Source organism: Penaeus japonicus, unplaced genomic scaffold (genome assembly GCF_977035675.1).
Source record: "Penaeus japonicus unplaced genomic scaffold, GWHDUDI00000001_assembly GWHDUDI00000003, whole genome shotgun sequence".
Classification (NCBI taxonomy): domain Eukaryota; kingdom Metazoa; phylum Arthropoda; class Malacostraca; order Decapoda; family Penaeidae; genus Penaeus; species Penaeus japonicus.
Genome location: NW_028234405.1, coordinates 34,975,666 through 34,998,070, shown reverse-complemented (window position 1 = coordinate 34,998,070; position 22,405 = coordinate 34,975,666). Strand labels below are relative to the sequence as shown.

The window sequence follows — 22,405 nt, the reverse complement described above, 5'->3', positions numbered from 1 at the left end:
CTTCAAAGCTGAGAAGAGAGAGATGAAGGTAAGTCTTGAGGACTTGAGGTAGTGACCTATAGAAATAGAAAAGGGGAAGAAAGACCATGGATTTATTTGCGAATCGGTAAATGTTTCGGCATTTGGATCTTCTGTTACCGATTAGTTTTTATGAGGAAACGGGTGAAGTGAAATTTTTATTAGCAAAATAATTATACCCCCCCCCCCCTCACGTATGGAGGCTAGGGAGGTACGCTGGTCTTCTGACAATTAATTTTCGTCCTCCGACTTGTAATGATATATATACGCATATAAAATGCATCATTTCCCATAACCTTAAATGAGACCTGAGATCCTCTTTTAAGAATAAATCACCTTATCCTTCAATCATCGGACGCTTCTATGACAACTATGGACGGGTAGGAATCTTCCAGAAGATGATCATCCCCGGTCCTCGTAACTCGTAACTCTTGCTCCTCTTCGACCGCCACCCCTCGTATTAACAATTTGTTGTGGTAGAACACTGGAACTGCCATCCATCAATCTTCGTGGGGCAGGGGAGGAAAACGGTAATCTGTTTCTTGGATATATAACACGGTCTCTCGTTGGACTCTTGTCAAGGGAATTTATATAGTCTTGATATGACGTTACCTTTGCGATGTAAAATGAGTTTTGTTCCTATGTTTATATGCTGGAGTTTCGTGTTACCTCTTAACCCTTAAGACAATTAACTTACGTATATGGAGTTCGCGAGGGAAAAAATAACTAGTTTCTAAACATTACTACAAAATTCGTTTCATTTAGTTGGCTTTTGCATGATTCTGATTTTTATAAAGTGAAAATGGTATCTTTCTGTATTACAAAGATCGCCTGTAACCATCCATCTTGTGCTAAGTATACAGAAGTGGTTTAGTACAATTATGCCGTCATGTTTATTTTAATCTTGCCGCCGTTCTCTTTCAAGCAACTTCGTGAGTCATTTGCATTTGTGGAGACTAGATAATTTGCAAGCAATCCGTATAAATTTAGGTTGCGTACATGTTTACACTGCATGCCTATCAATGTCAGACGTGCAAAGGCAAATTTGATATTTATAACCCTGTAATAATCGCCCAAAGACTGCCAAAGCATGGAAAGCATTATCAACCTGTTATAAATGAGGCGAAGATTTGACACGGTATTTTATTGGCCAATTTGTATTGCCCTTTTTAACGTTGACGTCACTGGTTGCTTATCGCGAGTCTTTCGGTCTAAAAATACTTTGACGATTAATTGGCAAAATGCACGCTGACAGCAGTACAGTCGCTGAGGAATGGTTCCTCAGGAAGGTATAGCGTGTTTCATATCGTCTTAATGAGTGCAATTGTGCGTGTTGTATTTTAGGATATATGCGAAAAGCGGAGTGGCAGAATAGCTTACATTATTTTGTTACGGTGTAATGTCGGTATGTAAGAATATTTTTGCCTTTTTTGCAAGAATATACCTACAAAATCAAGTACTGTATGAAAATGCGAATGGTTTTAGCGTCACTTTTCGTATCACATGTAAAATTAGGTATCGGTATCGTGACCAATTTCCTTTGTATTAACCTTTGTGTACCTAACGCTTTATTACCACTCCCATTTTACGTTTGTATAAATGTCCAGAATTCTCTTCTAATCAAAGAATATTTTTGTTCATTATTTACGTCTCCATTCCTGGCTTGTAACGACTAAAACCTGTTTGCCCCGCACTACAATTACACCACAAAAGGGGGGGGGGGACATAAAATATCGACTTCTAAAAAGTGTCAAGTAGCCCGCCCGCCCCGATTCACGGTGTAGAAATTAAAATGTCCTTTGCTTCCCTTCCCATTCCTACTGTCCTTTACTTCATTTAGATTTTCTTTCTACTCCTTTCATTATTATTATTCCTTTCCTTCACGTTGGTGGGAGATCTGTCGAGTTTAAACCTTGTCCTTTATTTCAAATATTTCGGCCCTAACGCTCTCGCATTTGTCAAAGAGCGGGCGAGAGAAGCCGCCTCGGTAATGTCTAATTACTGAGGCTAGTAATTAAGGTGGTGATGACTTGGGCTGGGCGGGCCCTGGGTGTGTTGGTGGTGGCGCTTGTGCTAGTGGTTGTGATGGTGTGTGGTTGCCGGAGGCTGTTGGGTGGTGGGGAGGGGGAGCCGAAGTGGGCGGGAGATTCAAAATGGGTAGGAATGGTGGGGAAGGGAAGGGAAGGGGGAGGGAAGGAAGGTAGATGAAGTGGGTGGGGATTTGACAGGAGTTGCGGACGAGGTGTTGCTGCGACTGGCTGGGGACATCCATCAGTACCACTCCCACCACCTACCTGTCGCGGCTACTGGTTTCGTACCGGTGGGCGTCTTCGGGGGTGAAATTTGTGAGGCGTTAAGTATCGGGTTTCGTAATCTTATTGTTGTATGAGCCTCCGGACCCGACTACTCTATAGCTACTTTCAAGATTTTTTTCTTTTCTTTTCCAATGACTTCAGTAACATCCGCATTTTAATAAATTTTAGAGGCTGGTACTGGGGGGAGGGGAGGTGCGATGCACATTTTCCCCCTTTCCTCATCGCCCTTCGTATCCCCAGCTAATTTGCACTGGGACTTTTCCCGCGTTGTTCACTCTGATCGCTGGATCCTTTCGCTGCAAAATGTGCTCTAAGCTGCTCCGCGTTTAGCTCGAACATGACCCGTGATATCTAAATCTAAATTAAACGCGTGGGATCGAGACATGTGCTGAGCGGGCGAGCGTTTTAGACCCGGCGGTCGTTCGTTCGTATAGCTCCTGTGTCGCGATGGATTCTATCAAGTGATGAAACTCTCGGTTAAGGCTTCTCGGTCTCTCGGTCTCTCGGTCGGTCGTTCGTTTTGAGGACTTTAAGAATCAAGACTAATGCTTATTTACTTTGTCTTGCTTGTTGGGAGGATTGTATGAATGGGGGATCTAACTCCTTTTAGCAGAACGGGTATATAGTTTGGCAATTATAGTATAGAAGTCCTTTCAAAAAAAGATTCTTGCAAATAATTCCCAGTACTTAAGAATAATTAAGTATGCACATTTCGTACACAGAATGATTAATCGATGCAAAGTAGCGTCTACCATTCCAAATGACGTTCGGACGGTCCAACACCTTTTAAAGAATCCAATACGCTTAATTTGTTGTGTGCGCGCACCGGTAATTAAAAGCTCTTTTCGAGCGCTAGTTAACTTTTCGCACATGGTCAGTAGTGACCACGAAATTCATTGTTTTCTAAATTAATGAATGGAAAGATGAATTCCTTTTTTTAGAGGACGTGGGTAAAGTAGCGAAATGGACGCGGTGTGTGGTCATAGGGTGCGCCGACTCTCAACTTGGGGCGGGACAGGGAGGGAGGGAGGGGGGGGGGTGACGTTTGTCCTGTCCGCTTTGCTTCATCATTCACTCGTCCCTCGCCCTGCCCGTCGGCCTGCTGCTGTTCGTCGCCCCCTCCCTCGTCTCATGGGGGTCGAGGGGGGGGGGTTATTGCTCGGTACAGCTGACCGTTCTTTGACTATTTTTTGATGATTTGAACTTCCAACCGTTTACAGAACTTCAAACTTCATAAAAAAAAACTCGTGGACAAACATAAATCTTGTATGTAGTTCCATTTAATCTAGCTTGTATAATACGTGGCCAAGCGTCCTCGTTAAGGCTGCTCCGGCCTGTCCCATCCCTATCAGCGCAAGTAAGTTGGCTTCTCTCAACTCGTCAATTTGTTTGGCGGTCGCCGGGAGACGCGGTGTGTGTGAAGCTATTTTGAGAGTATCGAAGCTCTTGTGTACTCGTGTTAATTTGCGTGTTGTTTTTGATCACCCAATCTATAAATGGTTCGGCTGGAATTGGCATTTGAAATATTTCGCCTAATGCAAGTAGTGGAATTCCCCGGCGAGTTGTACCAGTCCCTTGTCCATTCCGAAATGAAACTTCTCGTGTATCGATGTTTGATTCGCTGTTGCTCACACAAATATCCAAATCGTAATTCAGTCGCTTCGACGAAGGAAGTCTTATTCATTGCAGACAAAAGGAAATATATTTGCAAGCATTTTTTATTTTTTTCAGCGGAGGGATATGAAATCTGTCATTTCGTGGTATTAAACATTCGTTTTATCTTTCGTTTCCGTAGTTTTTAACCAGGTAATTGTGTATTTGATCTATAATTATTTGTGGAACGCTAAATGAATGTAAGTTATAAGAATAAATAAATCGTAGATTGTTTGGAAATAGCTGATTTGGGTGGCATATCAATTTTATCGAGTTAGTACACCACATACTTGTAAATTATGTGGTGTACATTAAATTAACATCTTTTATTTGTCTAAAAGCTTACCACCCTTCTTGTACACGCAAGCTCACCTTTAAATCACTTCCTAAACAAATTTCTTTTGTGAAATAGTAATAGCGCTTTCGACGGCCACCACGACCAGCCTTAAAACCCAGCCGTAGGGGGAAGGGCTATTCCCTTGCTTCGCTCTCGCCTTTCTCATAATTAGGTGGTAGGTTGTGCTGGTGATTCAAAGGACAATGGAAGCTCGCGATGGGCTGATTGATTGGCCTTTGGCTAGAGACGTGATCTTCCGCGAGTGAGCGGGGGATGGTTGGTAGTAATGTTAGATGATTTTCATATATGGTGCGAGAGTTTGAGTTGGTAGTGTCTCGTTTAATCGGCTGTTCATGTTTTTCTTTTACTAGGTATATCATTGTTGCTTTCGATAAAAAAAAAAAGCTTCCGTTAGGCTTGTAGATAAAGCCCTTAGACGCGGTCTATAAGAAAAAAAATCGAGAAAATAAAGTTCAAACTAATCCCAAGATCCGTCTTCCTCAGTCCATCCTGTTCATCGCGGTGGTCGCTGTTCTTTGGCCCACATTAACGGCGATGAAGGTGCGGTACGCGTGTCCCAGCCAGAACTACTGCGTGCCCTACCTCATGTGCCCAGGAGAGAACCAAGTCCATCCTAACGCGAATGGACAACCAGAAGACATAACTGACATAATGGTAGGGATGTGTGTGTGGATTTCAGACCTTGTGTGTAACTTTGACGAGAGTAAATTGACGGTTTGTGTTCTATTTTGCATTTTCCTGCTTTCAGTATATGTGCGGGAAGACTATCAGCAGCGAGGCACATGTCTGCTGCGGCACTGTGGAACACTTGCCTGAAGCCTTCGAGCCGACCGTTGAGAAGTGGTACTATGACACTGAAGTGAGTTGGAATGTGCGCTTGTCTGTGATTTGTGAATGCCATTAATTGGATCTTGTTTTTAGCTAGATTTGCTGCATCCGACTTCCGGAAAATGCATACAAGTATTCCTTTCAGTCTCTTGGGGAACTAGTTTCATAATATTGACATACTAAGCATCATGCATTAAAGTCGTCTTAACCATTATCGTGACCATAAACTGATGTTTCGTAATGCGTAGCATCATAAGAACTCTTTCTAATGAAGGATCCTTCGTAGGAATGAAGGATCCTTCGTAGGAATGAAGGATCCTTCGTAGGAATGAAGGATCCTTCGTAGGAATGAAGGATCCTTCGTAGGAATGAAGGATCCTTCGTAGGAATGAAGGATCCTTCGTAGGAATGAAGGATCCTTCGTAGGAATGAAGGATCCTTCGTAGGAATGAAGGATCCTTCGTAGGAATGAAGGATCCTTCGTAGGAATGAAGGATCCTTCGTAGGAATGAAGGATCCTTCGTAGGAATGAAGGATCCTTCGTAGGAATGAAGGATCCTTCGTAGGAATGAAGGATCCTTCGTAGGAATGAAGGATCCTTCGTAGGAATGAAGGATCCTTCGTAGGAATGAAGGATCCTTCGTAGGAATCAAATTTTGGGTTCTAAATTTCGTAGCCCTAAAAATAACGACCCCCCACTCCCCTCTCCATCCCCTCAGAGCGACGTGGACGAGACGGAATTCACCGTAGTTCCTTGGCCCGGTTATGGCACGAGGCCCCTAAGCCAGGACTCGGCCGTGGAACCCGACGTGGACAGCGTCCAGGATCCTGCCCCGGCGTCCCCCCGCCTTTGCCCCGAGAACAGCTACTGTGTCCCCGCTTTGCTGTGCCCGCACCCGTTCATCACTTACTCCATGGTCGAGATATCGTTATTCGGGATAGGGGACGCGAGGGTAGGCGGTTGCTTATTTATTAACTGTTATTCTCAGATTGATTTATCTCCATATTCAAAGAATAGTCTTGTTCATTGAAATAGACCTGTATCAGAAAACCCTAATTGGCGTTTTCTCCGAAGTACGACTGTGGCGTCATCGGCGAGACGGCGACCTTCGCCTGCTGCAAGTCGCACGTCGTCGTGACGGCCCTCTTCGATTTCGTCAGAAAATATGAAAATGAACACAAAGGTAATCTCGGTTTGAAATCTTGTTTAAAAATGATTTCTCATTAACTGCAAAGTAATCTTCCATGTATACGTTCAGGAGTTTCAACTACTTCGGGTGAGAAAAAATGGGTAGTTTTCAGATACGTGTAAAAGGCATATTCATAGGACAATAGTTTGTTCGAGACGTACATTCATATTTAGCAGACTCTTAACAAATGGGTCAACACTAAGGAAACTGTCCAGGAATAATTATGGCCCAAGTTTCATAAATATAAAGTAGTTTCTTTGCTTAGATTATGTCTTTCATTTTTTAATTACATATTCATTTTACTTTTGCGACAAAGTAATTCATGCTTTTCAGCATATTATTTGTAGTAGGACCGTTTTTATTATTTTTTCTTGTTGATATAACTAGTTGTAAACTAGTTGACATCCTGCGGACTATTAGTTTTTGCGTCTATTACGTCCCTTGGGTCATATTTTGCGTACGACACAAAATGACTACTAATATGCTATAAAAAGTATGCTATCTTTGGTGGGACTTTATTTTAGAATAAGGGTTTCAAGTATGAATATTTGTCAACTTTTCAGCGTAGGCAGGTTGGCATGATATAGGCCAACCTCTTCTGTAGCACAGGTTATTCATATGCAGCTGAATTTCCTTTCCAGATCGCTTCGTCGCGACGGGTGGGGAGCAGAGCTACCTCCGGATCTCCGTGAAAGATGAGGAAGATACAAAGGACAGTTTAGACAATCTCTTCCGCTTCAAATTATCCTCGTATACTGGTACGTAAAGTTTCTTATGGGTAAAATGCATTTTTCTTTTCCATTCTACTTTTGAGCACATAATCGTTGACGAATATAAGTAGCAACACAAACGCTATAAATGAATGAACGAGTTAATTAATGATTAAAGATGTTTCAAGTTTCGATGTTGCATCGCCTTTAAATTGACCATATCCTAGTTTTTACGCGTATTGACGCTTACTACAAGATTTTCTGGTTGTAGTAATTTTGACGTACCCTATTCCTTCCAGAAACCAGTAAGAAATCCCAGGATAGTTCCATGACAGAGGAAGCCGACGACGAATCTGTTCTAGATGAAAATCATTCCCGAAGGCGACGGGACGCCGATACAAGTGCGTAACGAGTCTTGTAATATGATCGGACCAGATGGCTACCAGTGTGATGGCCGTCTGAATACGTAATATTCAACAGGTCTATTCCGTTTAGACTAGTTACTCCTGTTATGACGCTATCGTTTTCTTCGATAAGCACCATCCTGTTCTGTTTTACTGGACTAACTGCTTTAAAATTAAAATATTCAACAGAATCGGTCACAATGAGTGAGTAGCCATCATTTATCAGACGGTTACATATCCCCAGCATAATTTGAACCAGGATTTCTTTGGACGATTGAAGTTTATCAAATTCTCGAAATATTTCTAAACTGCTTTTTTAAGAAGTCTTCAAAGCAAGATGTGACACGTCCGTCTATTAACGGGATGATAGAATATTTTCATGTGTATGAAGCACAACTTGACCCATTTTTTGTACTAATCTTGGCGTTGAAAATGATATCCATTTTCCCCGTTGTTACATTAATTACGGAAATTATGGCGTGAGTTGAGGGAGGGAGGGCAACGTGTGTATGAAGTAAGGAGTATAAAACTTATGAATCGAACCGTTATAGATTGGGCTTTTCTTATTTGTCTAATTTTCAATGACTGACTTGTATTTAATTTAATTCACCTACTGCTTGGTTTACAAAAGTATCATAACTCGACCTAAGATCAATCACACAGCTATCTTTTTTTTTTTTTTTTTTCTTAAAATCTATAATTACGTACTATGTATACTAGTGAGAATAACCAGCTCCCATGTGATAAAACGCAATGGCTAGATATGTCTACTCTGAGACAATTGGCTTGACCACCAGTATACCTTAAAGGATAATCAAAATACTAGAGGCAATTTTTCTTTCGCGCACATTTGGAAAAGGTGGTAGTAAAAAAGTAAGACAGAACAAAACTTTTTTCTTAGATGTAGAGCACGGCGGTTCATGACACGGCCGGGCTTGCTACGTCATTCTTACTACCGGAATGCTTAACGATAGAAATGCTGAATTGCGATCCCGAAGACTTTATTGGTAAAATCATTGTTTCCATAGACGTGGTGAGTAGTTCAATTGTTCATCACTTTGAATGTCACATCAAGTACTAAGGCGTGAGGTTATTGGGTCCTGTCATACTTGTTCTGCATTGATTTAGGTTTTATTAAACACCTAGACAGCAACAGGTAATAATCAAATGCTACCACCAAAACTGGTTTTAGAGAGCAAGTATTGCATTAACAGTAAGCATACCAGTATAACCAGGTCGACGAGGGACCGTGAAAGTTTAATTTTTACATGCGTTACATGAAAATGAGAATATATCAGTTTCCTGCCAACTAAGTGTATCACTATCGTGACCTGTGTGGTTAATTCCTTGGCAAAAGGTTGTTCGTTCGAGATAAAATTCCGGGTGGATAAGTTAGTGAAGGTTTAGTATGTCAGGGTAATAATTTACCACGGTCGTGATAATTTGAAAAAGTTTTTTCCATTATTTTGACAATCCTCCAATAAAGCTTTATTTTTTTTCAAACGATCTAAGGGGAGACTGCCCATAGTCTATACTGCTGAGATTATACTGCGTTGCCCCTGCTATCTGCAAACCCAAGTTGTGATTCGATGCGTCCCGAAAATCACTCGAGCTTTGAAATGAAGTTCCCCTCTTTTTTGGCTTTAAGATTCTTTGGAAATGTAAATAATTAAATAATTGCGTGAAAAATCGGTGAACTTCAAAGCCTAACTTTTTTTAGAGCTTGGATTTTTTTTTTTTTCTGTAAAACAAGTAACCATATTAGGTAGACAATGAATTAAAAAAAAAAAAAAAATGCGCTCCGGACGGCTGAAAGGTATGCAGTTCTTTTTGCATTCATATACAAATAACATTTATATTATACGTCTTCTATTGTCTCGCAAATGTATGGGTGCTAATCCCTTAATCAGCTGGGGGCAGCCCCATTCTTAAGCTGGACTAGACCATATACATGTACAAGGGATATGGTTGAACTTTGTTTGGGACGTGAGTACTCTTAAGTTGTTGAATCACTACACCCTAACTCAATTTACCTGTTGACACCAAGTATTTGCCACCTGAAGTGGTAAATGAAATATGAAAATATTTCCATTTGAAGCTACGAACTTCTATTTTATTGCAGCAATTCAGCTGCCTGAAGCTTCCAATCTCAACTCTGCGAGAGGTGGCATAAGTAGCAGGACTGCTGGTGTCCAAATCGAGGTGCGTATGAACTTATCCTTGGCGTAATTTGAGGGTTTTTTTCGCGTTGGTTGAGTTGGGTTTCAGGATGATTATAAAGTGTATTACACAAATATACTTGAAAGTAATGATCGTCCATTCCTTCTAACAGAAGTGTGGGACTAGTTTAGGCATGTCACAGTATGCACGGTTAGGCGCACATGTAAATGAAGCAATCGAAGGGCAATATCCATGGCATGTAAGTAATATGCCTTACGAGGCATTTGCTGTATTCTAAAATTTGGCACTTTTTTAAAGACTGTTTTTCCTTTGTGTGGATCCAACTGCAGACCTTGTGTGTGCTTGCTTGAATATATAACTGCATGTTTCCCACCCCCATTTTACAGGTGGCGGTGCTCTCTTCAAACTACCATTACATGTGTGGCGGCATTCTGATTGGTGGCCGATGGGTGCTGACTGTTGCACATTGCGTCGATACGGTAAGAAACTCGCATGGACTGGTATCCTGTGATAAACTGCAATGTGCGATACTCGTTTAATTCGGTTAAGAACAATCATCAGTAATTAATGCCACTCTCTTGAGATTGATGATGAAAAGTTTAGAGGTGTGCATACTTCGCAAAATGCAGTCAGGCCTTGGATTCTATATTACAGGAAATTTTCTTCAAAGGGTACAAGTTTTGAAAGAACGCTGCAATACCATTTTCTTGTTTTCTGTCATGTGCATTTTAAAAAGCTCCAGAAATCTTTCATTGAACCTTCAGCACTTTTCCACAATGTGAAGATTCTATTTTAAATTGTCATATTCATTTAGATTCTTTTTTTTTTTTTTTACATGTGCAAATGAAACTGCAGCAGATATGGTATAAGAATAATTCTTTAACTTTACAGGAAGAGCAACTGAATTCATCTTGGCATTAATTGATAGCATTCTTTTGGCAGTAAGTCACAAACCTCAAACAAGTAGACAAATTAAGAGCATTTTGATAGCTGCTTCACTCAGTATGGTTTACCAGTTGTTAAAAAACATCACTGATATCCAAGCCATATTGTACAAACTCATATAGAAGAACGTTGCAGTCGAGTCCTTTGGCACACCATGGACCAGTGCAACAGTTTAATGTTTATATTCTTTCAGCCATCATCCTTCTGCATTTACTGAAACCGAACGATCAATTTCCGTAGATTTTATTGCTCTCCCCCCCCCTCGGAATTTGAGAGAAATGCCGACTAAAGCTAAATGTTTAGGTGGTAATTTAAAGTGTTAAACAGCGAATAATTAAAGTTTTCATGATCTTTTAACATTTACAGAACTATGGCCACAGTCTGCTGGTAAGAGTCGGCGACCACGATCTATTGCAACCCACTAAAACGAAATTACACCAAGCTTACGACATTAGAGTGAAGAAAGTGAATATCCATCCACGTAAGTGTATTTGCGTTAGCTTAATTTCTGCCTACACTATCAGAGGCCACTGGTGGATAGCACACTATTCCAAATCCGAGTTTACAATACCCAGAGGGTTACAGAAAGGTGGAGGGGGATCTAAACTTTATTGCAGGGATTCTCCACTTCTTAATCTTGTGTACCTCCTTGAAGTTTTTCTGCGTTGGTTATTCACTAACCTAGAATGCAGTAACAAGAAGGTTAAAAGAGATATATATGTGGAGTAGACAAAATGTTAAAATCACTGAACACACATCTTCCTGTCTGGACCATGTTTGCTCTAAAGTAATTTACATCCTTGTATTAATTCCTACATAGAGATTTATGAAATATTCTTGTACTATTTTTTTCTGACATTACAAAACTCCCCAAGTTTTCTCGTGTTACCTAGTGTGAAGGAAGTGTATATGTAGCGGTCTAGTCTAGCCTCACACACATGTAGGCCACTTACCTGCATGTAGGTTGCACATTCAAAGCAGAAGTATTTTAGTCAGTTATTTTGAGAAACCAGTTACCCCCAAAATTACACAACCATACCCCAGGTTGGGAACCCTTGCTATAATGTGAAGGACTTATGGCGGCTGAAGGCTGCTGTCGTGTCGGCGGACTTTGAGACTTGTTCTGCAAGTAGACCGTATTAGTGTGCACTCCCTCAAGTTGAATATTCCCACAATGTGCTCTGTAGGATCCAGACATGACATGAACTGACATGAGTACTCACGCAATAGATATCTGTACACGCTAACAGCTGAATCAAATTATGGAACCTCATGGAAATTTATTTCCTTATCTTACTTTCAAATAAGTTTTCCAATGGCTGAATCTGGTAAATTCAGGATAATACAAATTTTAAAAGAAGATTGACATAACGGAAATTACGATTCTGTATATATTTGGCATCTTGCTGTCGTCTAATCTCTTAGGAATTGGTTACGAAAGGTAAAGGGAGTTCCCTATATATAGCAGCCAAGATTTAAAAGATTCATGATCTCTCATCAGTGTGGGTAAGGGGTGTAAAATGGCTGAGTTTTGTTTAATGGCAGAAATAAAGTTGTGTAAAATGCTTGCTTACATGGCATACCGTGTGGGCCACCATCGCTATGGCACTTTCTCACGAGTCGGCCCACACTGACTGACACAGGCGGGCTCGCCTCAGTGTATATAAGCCAGGTGAAGCATCTGCTCCGCAAATCTGGCTTATCCTTAGCCATCATCGCGGTTGTTTTCATGTCTAGTGGCGCTGTGGCAAAAATGCCAACATTTCCTGGCAGTTTATTCCTGGCAGGATGGAACTTGTAAGAAAAAAAAAAAAAATCAGTCCATGATTATATGCTGTATCGCAACCAGTACCACAGTCTGACAGTCATGAAGTGACAACCGGAAATTAGGAAAATTAGGATATTACTTATTGTAGGTACAAGTCAGAATTATTATCCTTACTCACATTTCCTAATTAGTTGGTTTGTTGTATTGGCTAACTATATAATTGAACCATAAAATCTACACCACAATGCTGTCTAAGAAAAGATCCAGACCGTGTGCATCATTCTGCCTGCCTCACCAGTAGTTTAGAGCCGGTCGTATTTGCTGCCATTACTGTCTGAAGATAGTGTTTGGTAGACTGTAGATTTTTAAATAACTATTTTGGTGAATATTGCAGAAATTATAGAAATCATAATTGCAATTACCATCAGTCACTATAGCGTGATTACCCAGTATGATAAAGAAACCATAATCACACTACCCCAACATCAAATATGCCCCGACTATTGGCAGCTACGCATTCCCCCATTTCCAAGTCAAAACCTTTTGGCATGTAGATGTTGCCACCCTTCCACTATGGGGTAATTGTACCATGTGGCCTAATGGTCTACATAGTATATATGATAAATCCTAGGTATTTAAGTTCACTGAGTATGGTAGCTTTGTGTTTGGAGAATGACAAAACACTACTTTTGTATGGTAAAGGAATTTGTAGTGTTGATAAGTCTTATATGGGGATGCGTTTATGGGTTTGCATGAAGACTGTGCCATTACTAATAAGATCTCTAAGTATTGAAGTAATTTTGGTCATGTATAGTAAAACTTGTGGCAGAAAGTTTGAACCTTCATAATGTTTAAGGGCGGCTTGTCAAGAAAAAAAAAAGTATCACTAGTGTTATATTCTGGAAACTCCTGGGAACTTGATGCTCCCAGCATACTTGCAATATCTGTAAAATACTTAACATTCTCTTCCTGCTGCAACAGATTACATGAAGACTAACCTGAGAGCAGATCTAGCAGTGTTGGAGTTGCAAACCTCGGTGCTTAACCTGTATAATGTGAATCGGGTGTGCCTTCCTGGTGAACTCCAATATGCAAATATCCTTGACTGCGAAGTGGCAGGATGGGCTGGCATGTTGCCCACTAAGGTATGAAGAGTTTGGGAACATTACAATAATCTCAGGGCTGAAGGAAATTATATCAAATTGGTTGTAGACTAGCTTACAAGGTCAGGCATTAGGAAAACTTTGCATAAGAGAGGGATAGCATAGCCACTGAAAAATATAATTATCACTTCCTATTTGTGACCACTTCAATGTATATTAAGATGGCAAATGTCCTTTCTTCAGGATGGGAGCAAAGGGACCTCGGAATTCAGTTCTGTCCTCCTTCGTTCCAAATACCAAACTGTCACAAGAGAAGATTGCCAGCACCACCTAAGGTCTGTGTCAGGCCTGGGTCGTTTCTTCAGACTTCAGGATGGTGTATTATGTGCCAAATCGAGTGATTATTCCAGCAAGTGTTTAGTAAGTAAACTATCACTTATTAAATTTTATTGCCTTCATTAAGTTCATTTCAGTTAAAATCCGCTTGGTGGTTGGAGCCTTCAGGGCAAAAGGAACTGTAGTAACATTGTATTTCCTTATAAATAGACAAAACTGAAAGCAATTTTCTTAATCATGTGAATCTCACCCTTTTTGTATAGTTGATATTTTAGGGGTAAAATCTGTACTGCTACTTTATTGTAAGCAGTACATTGACAAAAGAATCCAAATAACTTGGTTGCTTTCTTATCTTCATCAGCTTTTCACATAGTAAATAATCTATTTAGAGTAGGTGGTCGTGTCAGTTTGTAACAAAGTCTCTAATGGTTTTCTACTTTATTAATTAAGCACTGAATATATGTCGGTATAGCGGGTTGTCGTGGTTTCGTGTTGCGGCGTGAGGTCAGGAGTGTATTGCCTATTTTTGGTGACCTGTCTTTTAACCTCGAACATCATGTTTAGCCACATTGACCTCCTGTTTGACCTGCGCTCTTATTGGCTGGCAGTGCTCCCTAATTAACCAATGTGGTGATGTGTTGGGATGTGATCGCTGTTTGCTACACAGCTCCCTACCAAGTGAGGGCAGTGGGGCTGGCCGAGCGGAGTATGATAGTCCCTGTGGCCTTCAGACATATCTGAAAGGAAATAACCGTTGGCCAATAAGGGGAGTTCCTTGCATGTGTGTATATAAAATATGTATATTTACATAGCAAATATTCATGAAAAGCCAGATACAGTGAAACAAGGGGTGGCACTTACATGGAGTTAGTGTTGTAGATCCTGCTGCTTTTTTTAGTGTGGCATGCTTGACGTAAGCAGGTTTTATCTCTGTCGTGGCATGTCGATGGTGAATGTCTTGTCGATGCGCGCAATGATCTTGAAAGGACCATCGTACTTATGGCTGAGGGATGGCTTCGTCTCATTCCTCAGCAATAAATGAGAGCAGTCCTGCAAGTCTCACGGCACGTAGATGCTGCTGTTACGTGTTGCTCTGGGAGGTCTTGCTTGTTCAGTCTCCATGTGGGTCCTTAACTCTGACGAAAGCCCTGTGGTCATCTGAACCCTGCGGTGGCATGATGGTGGCAGGGAGAGTCGTGCCATAGACCAGTTTGGCTGCTGTGCACTCCTGCCATGCAGGTCCTGCTTGAAAGAAGTCCTGATGTTAAGGAGTGTAAGTGGAAGCTGGTCTACCCAGCCTATCCCTGATGGTCTGATGAAGTGCTTTCAGATGGCGGGGGAGGCGCTCGACCATACCATTTGCTTGCGGGTGTTACGCGGTAGTGTGGATGCGATGAGAGCCAAGAGTGCGGGTGAGGTGATTGAAAGGGCCGGACTCGAACTCAGGGCCTCTGTTGCGAGTGTTGGGGGCTCCAAAACTCGACGTCGACGATGATGCTGATGGGGACTTCAGGGTGTGGGTGTGTGAGGGAGGATGCAGTGGCCAAGGCGGCCTTTGAGTCTTCGAATGCCATGAGAGTTGTCGGTCCATTCGATATCCTTCTGGCACTGTCTTTTCCGTGTCAGCGTTAGTAACTTATTGAAGGGTGCCATGAGTTCAGCACTCTGCGGAAGAATCTTCCTGTAGAAGTTCAGCATTCCTAAAAAACGTAGTTGGCGTTGTGTTGTGGGGCGTGGAAACTTAATAGCCTCGACTTTCGTTATTTCTGGGGTGATGCCTGTAGCAGTAATGGTATGGCCGAGAAAGGTCAGCGACGATACACCGAATTGATGATGATACCGAATTTGGAGAAACAGCTGAAAAGGTGTTTCAGATGTTGTTTGTGGGTGTCCTCATCTGTACTTGCTACGAGGACATTGTCGATACATACGAAAATGTTCTTGAGGCCTTGGGTCACTTTGTCCATGAAACGCTGGAATGATTGGGTGGCATTGCATAAACACAAGGGCATGACCAGGTACTAGTACAGGCTGAATAGTGGTGTCACTGCTGTTTTGGGTATGTATTCCTTTGTTACAGGGATCTGGTGGAATGCTTTTACTAAGTCGATCCAGGTAAAAAATATTGCAGCTGGAGAAATCCTGAATGTGAGGGACTGAATGTGTCTGTCACTGTCTGGGCATTTAACAACCTGTAATCACCACATGGCCTCCATCCACTGTCCTTCTTTTTCACCATGTGAAGCGGCGATGCCCACATGCTACTGCATTTTCGCACATAGCCGAGCTTCTCCATGTGGTCGAATTCCGCTGTAGCCTCCAGATATTGCTCTCAGTTCAGGCCAGCTGTACACGGGAGCACCTTTAGTATAGAAGTGGTGTCGTACTGAATGTTTTGGTATTTAGTTTGTATTGAGAGAGTTGGAGAGCGTCGGGAAGTCCTTCAGAACGGACCTGTATGGGCACGTTGCAGGGAAGCGCTTGATCGACAGGGGAGTAGTACTTCCTGTGGCAACATGCATGGATTCCCCTGCTCTGTTTATCTTGCATCTCTGTCCACCAGGAGGTCGAAATGTTCCAGAAAGTCTGCCGCTAGAATAGCAAAATCTACCTCCACGACAATGGATAGCCAAGGGAAGAGCGTTGATCTACTTCCTATTCAGAAACTAGGCGTCAGGGAACGTTCACCATAGCTGGGGATGAGAGCACTGTTCGCAGCCTGCAGGTTACGCAAGTTTGCTGAACATCTGTCTTGGCGCCTGGGAGGAAGGAGGCTGATCTTTGCACCTGTGTCTACCAGGAAGCATGTTTTTGTCTTGAGGTCTTATCAAGTAGAAGAGACGTTTCTTGCGGGGGGAGCAGGAGGAAGACGACGTAAGACCCTTCTGGGATTCGTCTCCCTGCCACAATGGGCAGCTAGGTGCACAATTTCTTGCATAGCGGCTGAAGCTACGGTGATACCAGCAGAGATCGTGGTACTGCTTGGGTGGGCACTGCATGCTCTGCAAGGCGTTGCAGGACACTGGGCTATCGTGCCGTCTTTCGGGGTCCGAGAGGCGTGGAGAAGAGAGACTGCAGAGATTATGTCGTGGTGGGGATTGCGGTTGCCGCCGGGGAGAGGTTGAAGGGGGAGGGGGAGCGGGAGCGGGAGCCTCGCTGAGGAGACAGGGATGAGTGTTGGTAGTAGCGGTCTGGGTATGAAATACTTTTTTGTGAATCTATAGTAGCCTTGATGTTTTGCAGTGCTTCTGATAATGTTTGTAATTGTTCTGTAAAGTTATTTGTTGCATTGTAGTGGATAGATGGTCTAAGTGGTCTGATATGGTGGTATGGTGACTAGTTTGTCGAGAGTCTTTACTAGAGCGTCAAGGGAAGGGGGAAAGGAGCACTCCACATCAGACCTGGAGTGAAGGGGAAGCCTTCCAATGATTATGCTTTTGATATAGTCATCAGTCAAGACCTGATTGGCGTCACTAAGAAGAAAACATTAGCGGCAGTGAAAATGAGAAGGTATTGAAGGCCGCTCGTCTCAAGAAAGGTGGTGAGTGCAACTATTGGGTCCCACATCGCATGTTCTAGGATGACGGCTTTCAGCTGAGAACACGTAGTTATAAGCAGACTCTCGAGCACCTCCATCACGGAGGTCATGAGGTCTGAGTGAAGGCGCTGTATAATTTGGCAGTATTGTTCCTCTGGGGATGTTATACCTCTTGGAACGCCATTTCGACCTGTATAAACCAAGCTTTGAGGGCGTTCATGTTGCATTCAGGAAGAGGTAAGAGGGCCTGGAGTGTTGTAATAGTACTGTGCGCAATGGGAGATGTCATGGTAAATGGGGGAAAATGTGTGAAAAAGAGAGAGAGGGAGGGAGGGAGGGAGGGAGGTAGGTCACACTGCACAGAGAAGGTTTCTATATTCGCAATGATAGTTTGTCACTGTATCAATGCTTCTGTTTCACTTTCCACTACTTCACTAGGTTTGTTGCGCTGTATATCACTACATTTGTTTCACTATCTTCGAGTTACTCTGGGTCACCACTTATAACAAAAGTCTATAATAGTTTTCTAGTTTTATTAATTAAGCACTGAATATATGTTGGTATAGCGTGTTGTCGTGGTTGTTTCGCGTGGGGGTGCTGTGGCATGTCAGGAGTGTACTGCCTATTTTTGGTGACCTGTCTTAACCTCGAGCATCGTGTTAAGCCACATAACCTGTTTGACCTACACTCTCATTGGCTAGTGGTACTCCCTAATTAACCCATGTGGTGATGTATTGGGATGTGATCGCTGTCTGCTAAAGTAGTTTGTTCTATTTTACATTTTCATATTACTGTGGAAAGAGAAATCCCTTATCTCGTTTTTCTCCCTTCAATAAACACACTTGGATAAAGATATCCAGGAAAAAGACCTGCTCTAATGAGTTGTAGCAAACCCTGCATGTATAATGGAACTGTTCCAGGTGCCTGTGGTATTTTTTGCCTTGTCCGGTTGAGGATGAAGATTTTTTAGGACTCCCTCCTCCGAAAAAAATAAGTTATGGTTCTTTCTGAAAGAGACACCTCATGGTCAGCGACTGGATTTTATGAACCTCTTTTCACGGCCAGGATAGTTTAAGTGTGGATTTCACTCAAAAATGATATCGGCAACATCACATTCATGGCGTTCATCTGTTCTGAAATCCGGGGGTATGTAGATGCCTGCTCGTAGGCTCGAAATCCGACCGAAGATTAGTCTTTTAAATTTAAATAATTTCAAGTCCGTTGAAATTGAGGTACCCTTGAAAATAATAAGTTCTGCTAACAAAGTGAGGTTTTGTAACCCTTTAGTTTCGTTGTCTGGTACAACCAATGGAAAGGATTTGCAGATGAAAATAATGCTCTGGAGAATGTTCTCAAGGCAAGTTATGAGCGACACGAATGCATTTCTAAATGGATTAAAAATACTCCATGTGTTCCTCATTCATTAAAGAGGGGGAGGGGGTTAAGACAAATCCCATCACCCGTCTGATATTTTTACTATTAAAAAATGCTCAATGTAAATAAGGAATTACACTGAATAAAGGAAACTATTTACAGGGTACAAAGATTATTTCCTTGATTATATTTTCCATATACTTATTAAAGTGGGTATTATAATCTTCATTGATCGAAAGCCCATACTTCGATATGCCCTGTATCATAAATTACACATGACTGTGAATAACTTTTACTAACTTTTTATTGTGATTGGTAAAGATTTCATATTTACAATTTTCTTTTTTCCATGGTTGGATATAGAAATGAAATCTTTGTTTATTTGATAACAAAAAATAAAAATAAAAACTGATTTGATGGATGTTGTATACCATGGAAAATCAATGGTCTCCAAAATTGCCAAAATATGCTCTGACTAGTGTCTCGTTCACAGGGCGACGGTGGGAGCGGTCTTGTTTGCAAAACGTCGTCGGGGCAGTACATCTTACGAGGTAAGCAAATATAAAATATAAAAAAAAGTCCTGCATTTTGGATTCATTGTCTGACTGTTTCAACTCTTGCAGGTTTGGTTTCATGGGGTGTAGGATGCAGGCCCCAACTGCCCACTGCTTTCGTTGATATTAGCTATTACTTACCATTTATCAACTCTATAATTAGTGGAAGATCAGCAGTAGGGCCTACTAAAAACACACACGGCTTTCCACACGAAAGGTATGATGCCCCTCATGCGGGGTATGATGCCCCCCGTACTGGATATGAAACCCCACCAAAGGGGTATGATGCCCCCTATACTAGATATGATGCCCCCCATACTGGGTATGATGCTCCACTAAAGGGGTATGATGCCCCCCATACTGGATATGATGCCCCCCATACTGGATATGATGCCCCCCATACTGGATATGATGCCCCCCATACTGGATATGATGCCCCCCATACTGGATATGATGCCCCCCATACTGGATATGATGCCCCACTAAAGGGGTATGATGCCCCCCATACTGGATATGATGCCCCCCATACTGGATATGATGCCCCCCATACTGGATATGATGCTCCACTAAAGGGGTATGACGCCCCCCATACTAGATATGATGCCCCACCAAAGGGGTATGACACCCCCCATACTGGGTATGATGCTCCACTAAAGGGGTATGACGCCCCCCATACTGGATATGTCCTGCCAAAGGGGTATGATGCCCCCCATACTGGATATGATGCCCCGCCAAACGGGTATGACACCCCCTATACTGGATATGATGCCCCGCCAAAGGGGTATGACACCCCCTATACTGGGTATGATGCCCCGCCAAAGGGGTATGACACCCCCTATACTGGGTATGATGCCTCGCCAAAGGGGTATGACACCCCCTATACTGGATATGATGCCCCGCCAAAGGGGTATGACACCCCCTATACTGGGTATGATGCCCCGCCAAAGGGGTATGACACCCCCTATACTGGGTATGATGCCCCGCCAAAGAGGTATGACGCTCCCCATACTAGATATGATGCCCCGCCAAAGGGGTATAATGCTCCCCATACTGGATATGATGCCCCGCCAAAGGGGTATGACGCTCCCCATACTGGATATGAAGCCCCGCCAAAGGGGTATGACGCACCCCATACTGGATATGATGCCCCGCCAAAGGGGTATGATGCCCCCCATACTGGATATGAAGCCCCGCCAAAGGGGTATGACGCCCCCCATACTGGATATGAAGCCCCGCCAAAGGGGTATGACGCCCCCCATACTGGATATGATGCCCCGCCAAAGGGGTATGACGCCCCCCATACTGGATATGATGCCCCGCCAAAGGGGTATGACGCCCCCCATACTGGATATGATGCCCCGCCAAAGGGGTATGACGCCCCCCATACTGGATATGATGCCCCGCCAAAGGGGTATGACGCCCCCCATACTGGCTATGATGCCCCGCCAAAGGGGTACGACGCTCCCCATACTGGATATGATGCCCCGCCAAAGGGGTATGACGCCCCCCATACTGGCTATGATGCCCCGCCAAAGGGGTATGACGCCCCCCATACTGGCTATGATGCCCCGCCAAAGGGGTATGACGCCCCCCATACTGGCTATGATGCCCCGCCAAAGGGGTATGACGCCCCCCATACTGGATATGATGCCCCGCCAAAGGGGTATGACGCCCCCCATACTGGCTATGATGCCCCGCCAAAGGGGTATGACGCCCCCCATACTGGCTATGATGCCCCGCCAAAGGGGTATGACGCCCCCCATACTGGATATGATGCCCCGCCAAAGGGGTATGACGCCCCCCATACTGGCTATGATGCCCCGCCAAAGGGGTATGACGCCCCCCATACTGGCTATGATGCCCCGCCAAAGGGGTACGACGCTCCCCATACTGGATATGATGCCCCGCCAAAGGGGTATGACGCCCCCCATACTGGCTATGATGCCCCGCCAAAGGGGTATGACGCTCCCCATACTGGATATGATGCCCCGCCAAAGGGGTATGACGCTCCCCATACTGGATATGATGCCCCGCCAAAGGGGTATGACGCCCCTCATACTGGCTATGATGCCCCGCCAAAGGGGTATGACGCCCCTCATACTGGCTATGATGCCCCGCCAAAGGGGTATGACGCCCCCCATACTGGCTATGATGCCCCGCCAAAGGGGTATGACGCCCCCCATACTGGCTATGATGCCCCGCCAAAGGGGTATGACGCCCCCCATACTGGCTATGATGCCCCGCCAAAGGGGTATGACGCCCCCCATACTGGCTATGATGCCCCGCCAAAGGGGTATGACGCCCCCCATACTGGCTATGATGCCCCGCCAAAGGGGTATGACGCCCCCCATACTGGCTATGATGCCCCGCCAAAGGGGTACGACGCCCCTCATACTGGATATGATGCCCCGCCAAAGGGGTATAACGCCCCCCATACTGGATATGATGCCCCGCCAAAGGGGTACGACGCTCCCCATACTGGATATGATGCCCCGCCAAAGGGGTATGACGCTCCCCATACTGGATATGATGCCCCGCCAAAGGGGTATGACGCTCCCCATACTGGATATGATGCCCCGCATACTGGGTATGACACTCCCTACTCTGAATATGATGCCCCGCATACTGGGTATGACACTCCCTACTCTGAATATGATGCCCCGCATACTGGGTATGACACTCCATACACTGAATATGATGCCCACCATACTGGGTATGATGCCCCCCACACGGGCTACGAAGATGAAGGCTACGATGATGAATATGATGCTCTCGGCTACGGAAATGGAGAATATGAACCCTACAGCTACGATGACCCTGAATACCTGCCTAAAGGTCATGGTACGTCTGGAAAAGGATACAAGGCTCCTGCCTACGGTTCCGTTGTGAATTACATTAAGGGCAAACCGAAGTAGATTTTTATTCCAAAAGAAACTGCAGCAATAAAAAGTTAACCTGCTTCGTCTTCGGCATAACCTGAGTTCATATGTATATAATTCTTTACCTGTCTCTGAATATTTTTCTACAAGAGCCCAAAGTTCTAAGTTATATTATGTTAATTCACTTTTATTATGTACTATTATTTAAATTGAACTGGGTTTCACAATAAATGCCCTTTACAACGGTGAAA

The 22,405-nt window shown here is 43.5% G+C and overlaps 1 protein-coding gene across 2 annotated transcripts in view; it reads left to right on the top strand.

Moving 5' to 3' along the window:
• LOC122243566 (uncharacterized) overlaps window positions 1-22,405 on the top strand; it is a 22,630-nt gene extending 225 nt beyond the window's left edge. Inside the window, exons 1-15 of one of the 2 annotated variants that reach the window (XM_086531841.1) lie at window positions 1-28; window positions 4,828-4,998; window positions 5,093-5,203; window positions 5,892-6,125; window positions 6,248-6,356; window positions 7,004-7,120; window positions 7,372-7,473; window positions 9,599-9,678; window positions 9,809-9,895; window positions 10,044-10,136; window positions 10,969-11,083; window positions 13,352-13,515; window positions 13,717-13,893; window positions 19,215-19,272; window positions 19,345-22,405. The exon at window positions 1-28 is cut by the window's left edge and continues 225 nt beyond it. In XM_086531841.1, coding sequence (XP_086387967.1) covers window positions 23-28; window positions 4,828-4,998; window positions 5,093-5,203; window positions 5,892-6,125; window positions 6,248-6,356; window positions 7,004-7,120; window positions 7,372-7,473; window positions 9,599-9,678; window positions 9,809-9,895; window positions 10,044-10,136; window positions 10,969-11,083; window positions 13,352-13,515; window positions 13,717-13,893; window positions 19,215-19,272; window positions 19,345-22,190 — 4,470 coding nt within the window. In that variant the 5' untranslated portion in view covers window positions 1-22 and the 3' untranslated portion in view covers window positions 22,191-22,405. Of the gene's footprint in view, window positions 29-4,812; window positions 4,999-5,092; window positions 5,204-5,891; window positions 6,126-6,247; window positions 6,357-7,003; window positions 7,121-7,371; window positions 7,474-9,598; window positions 9,679-9,808; window positions 9,896-10,043; window positions 10,137-10,968; window positions 11,084-13,351; window positions 13,516-13,716; window positions 13,894-19,214; window positions 19,273-19,344 lie in introns of both variants that reach the window. The other variant, XM_086531836.1, reaches the window with a different exon arrangement.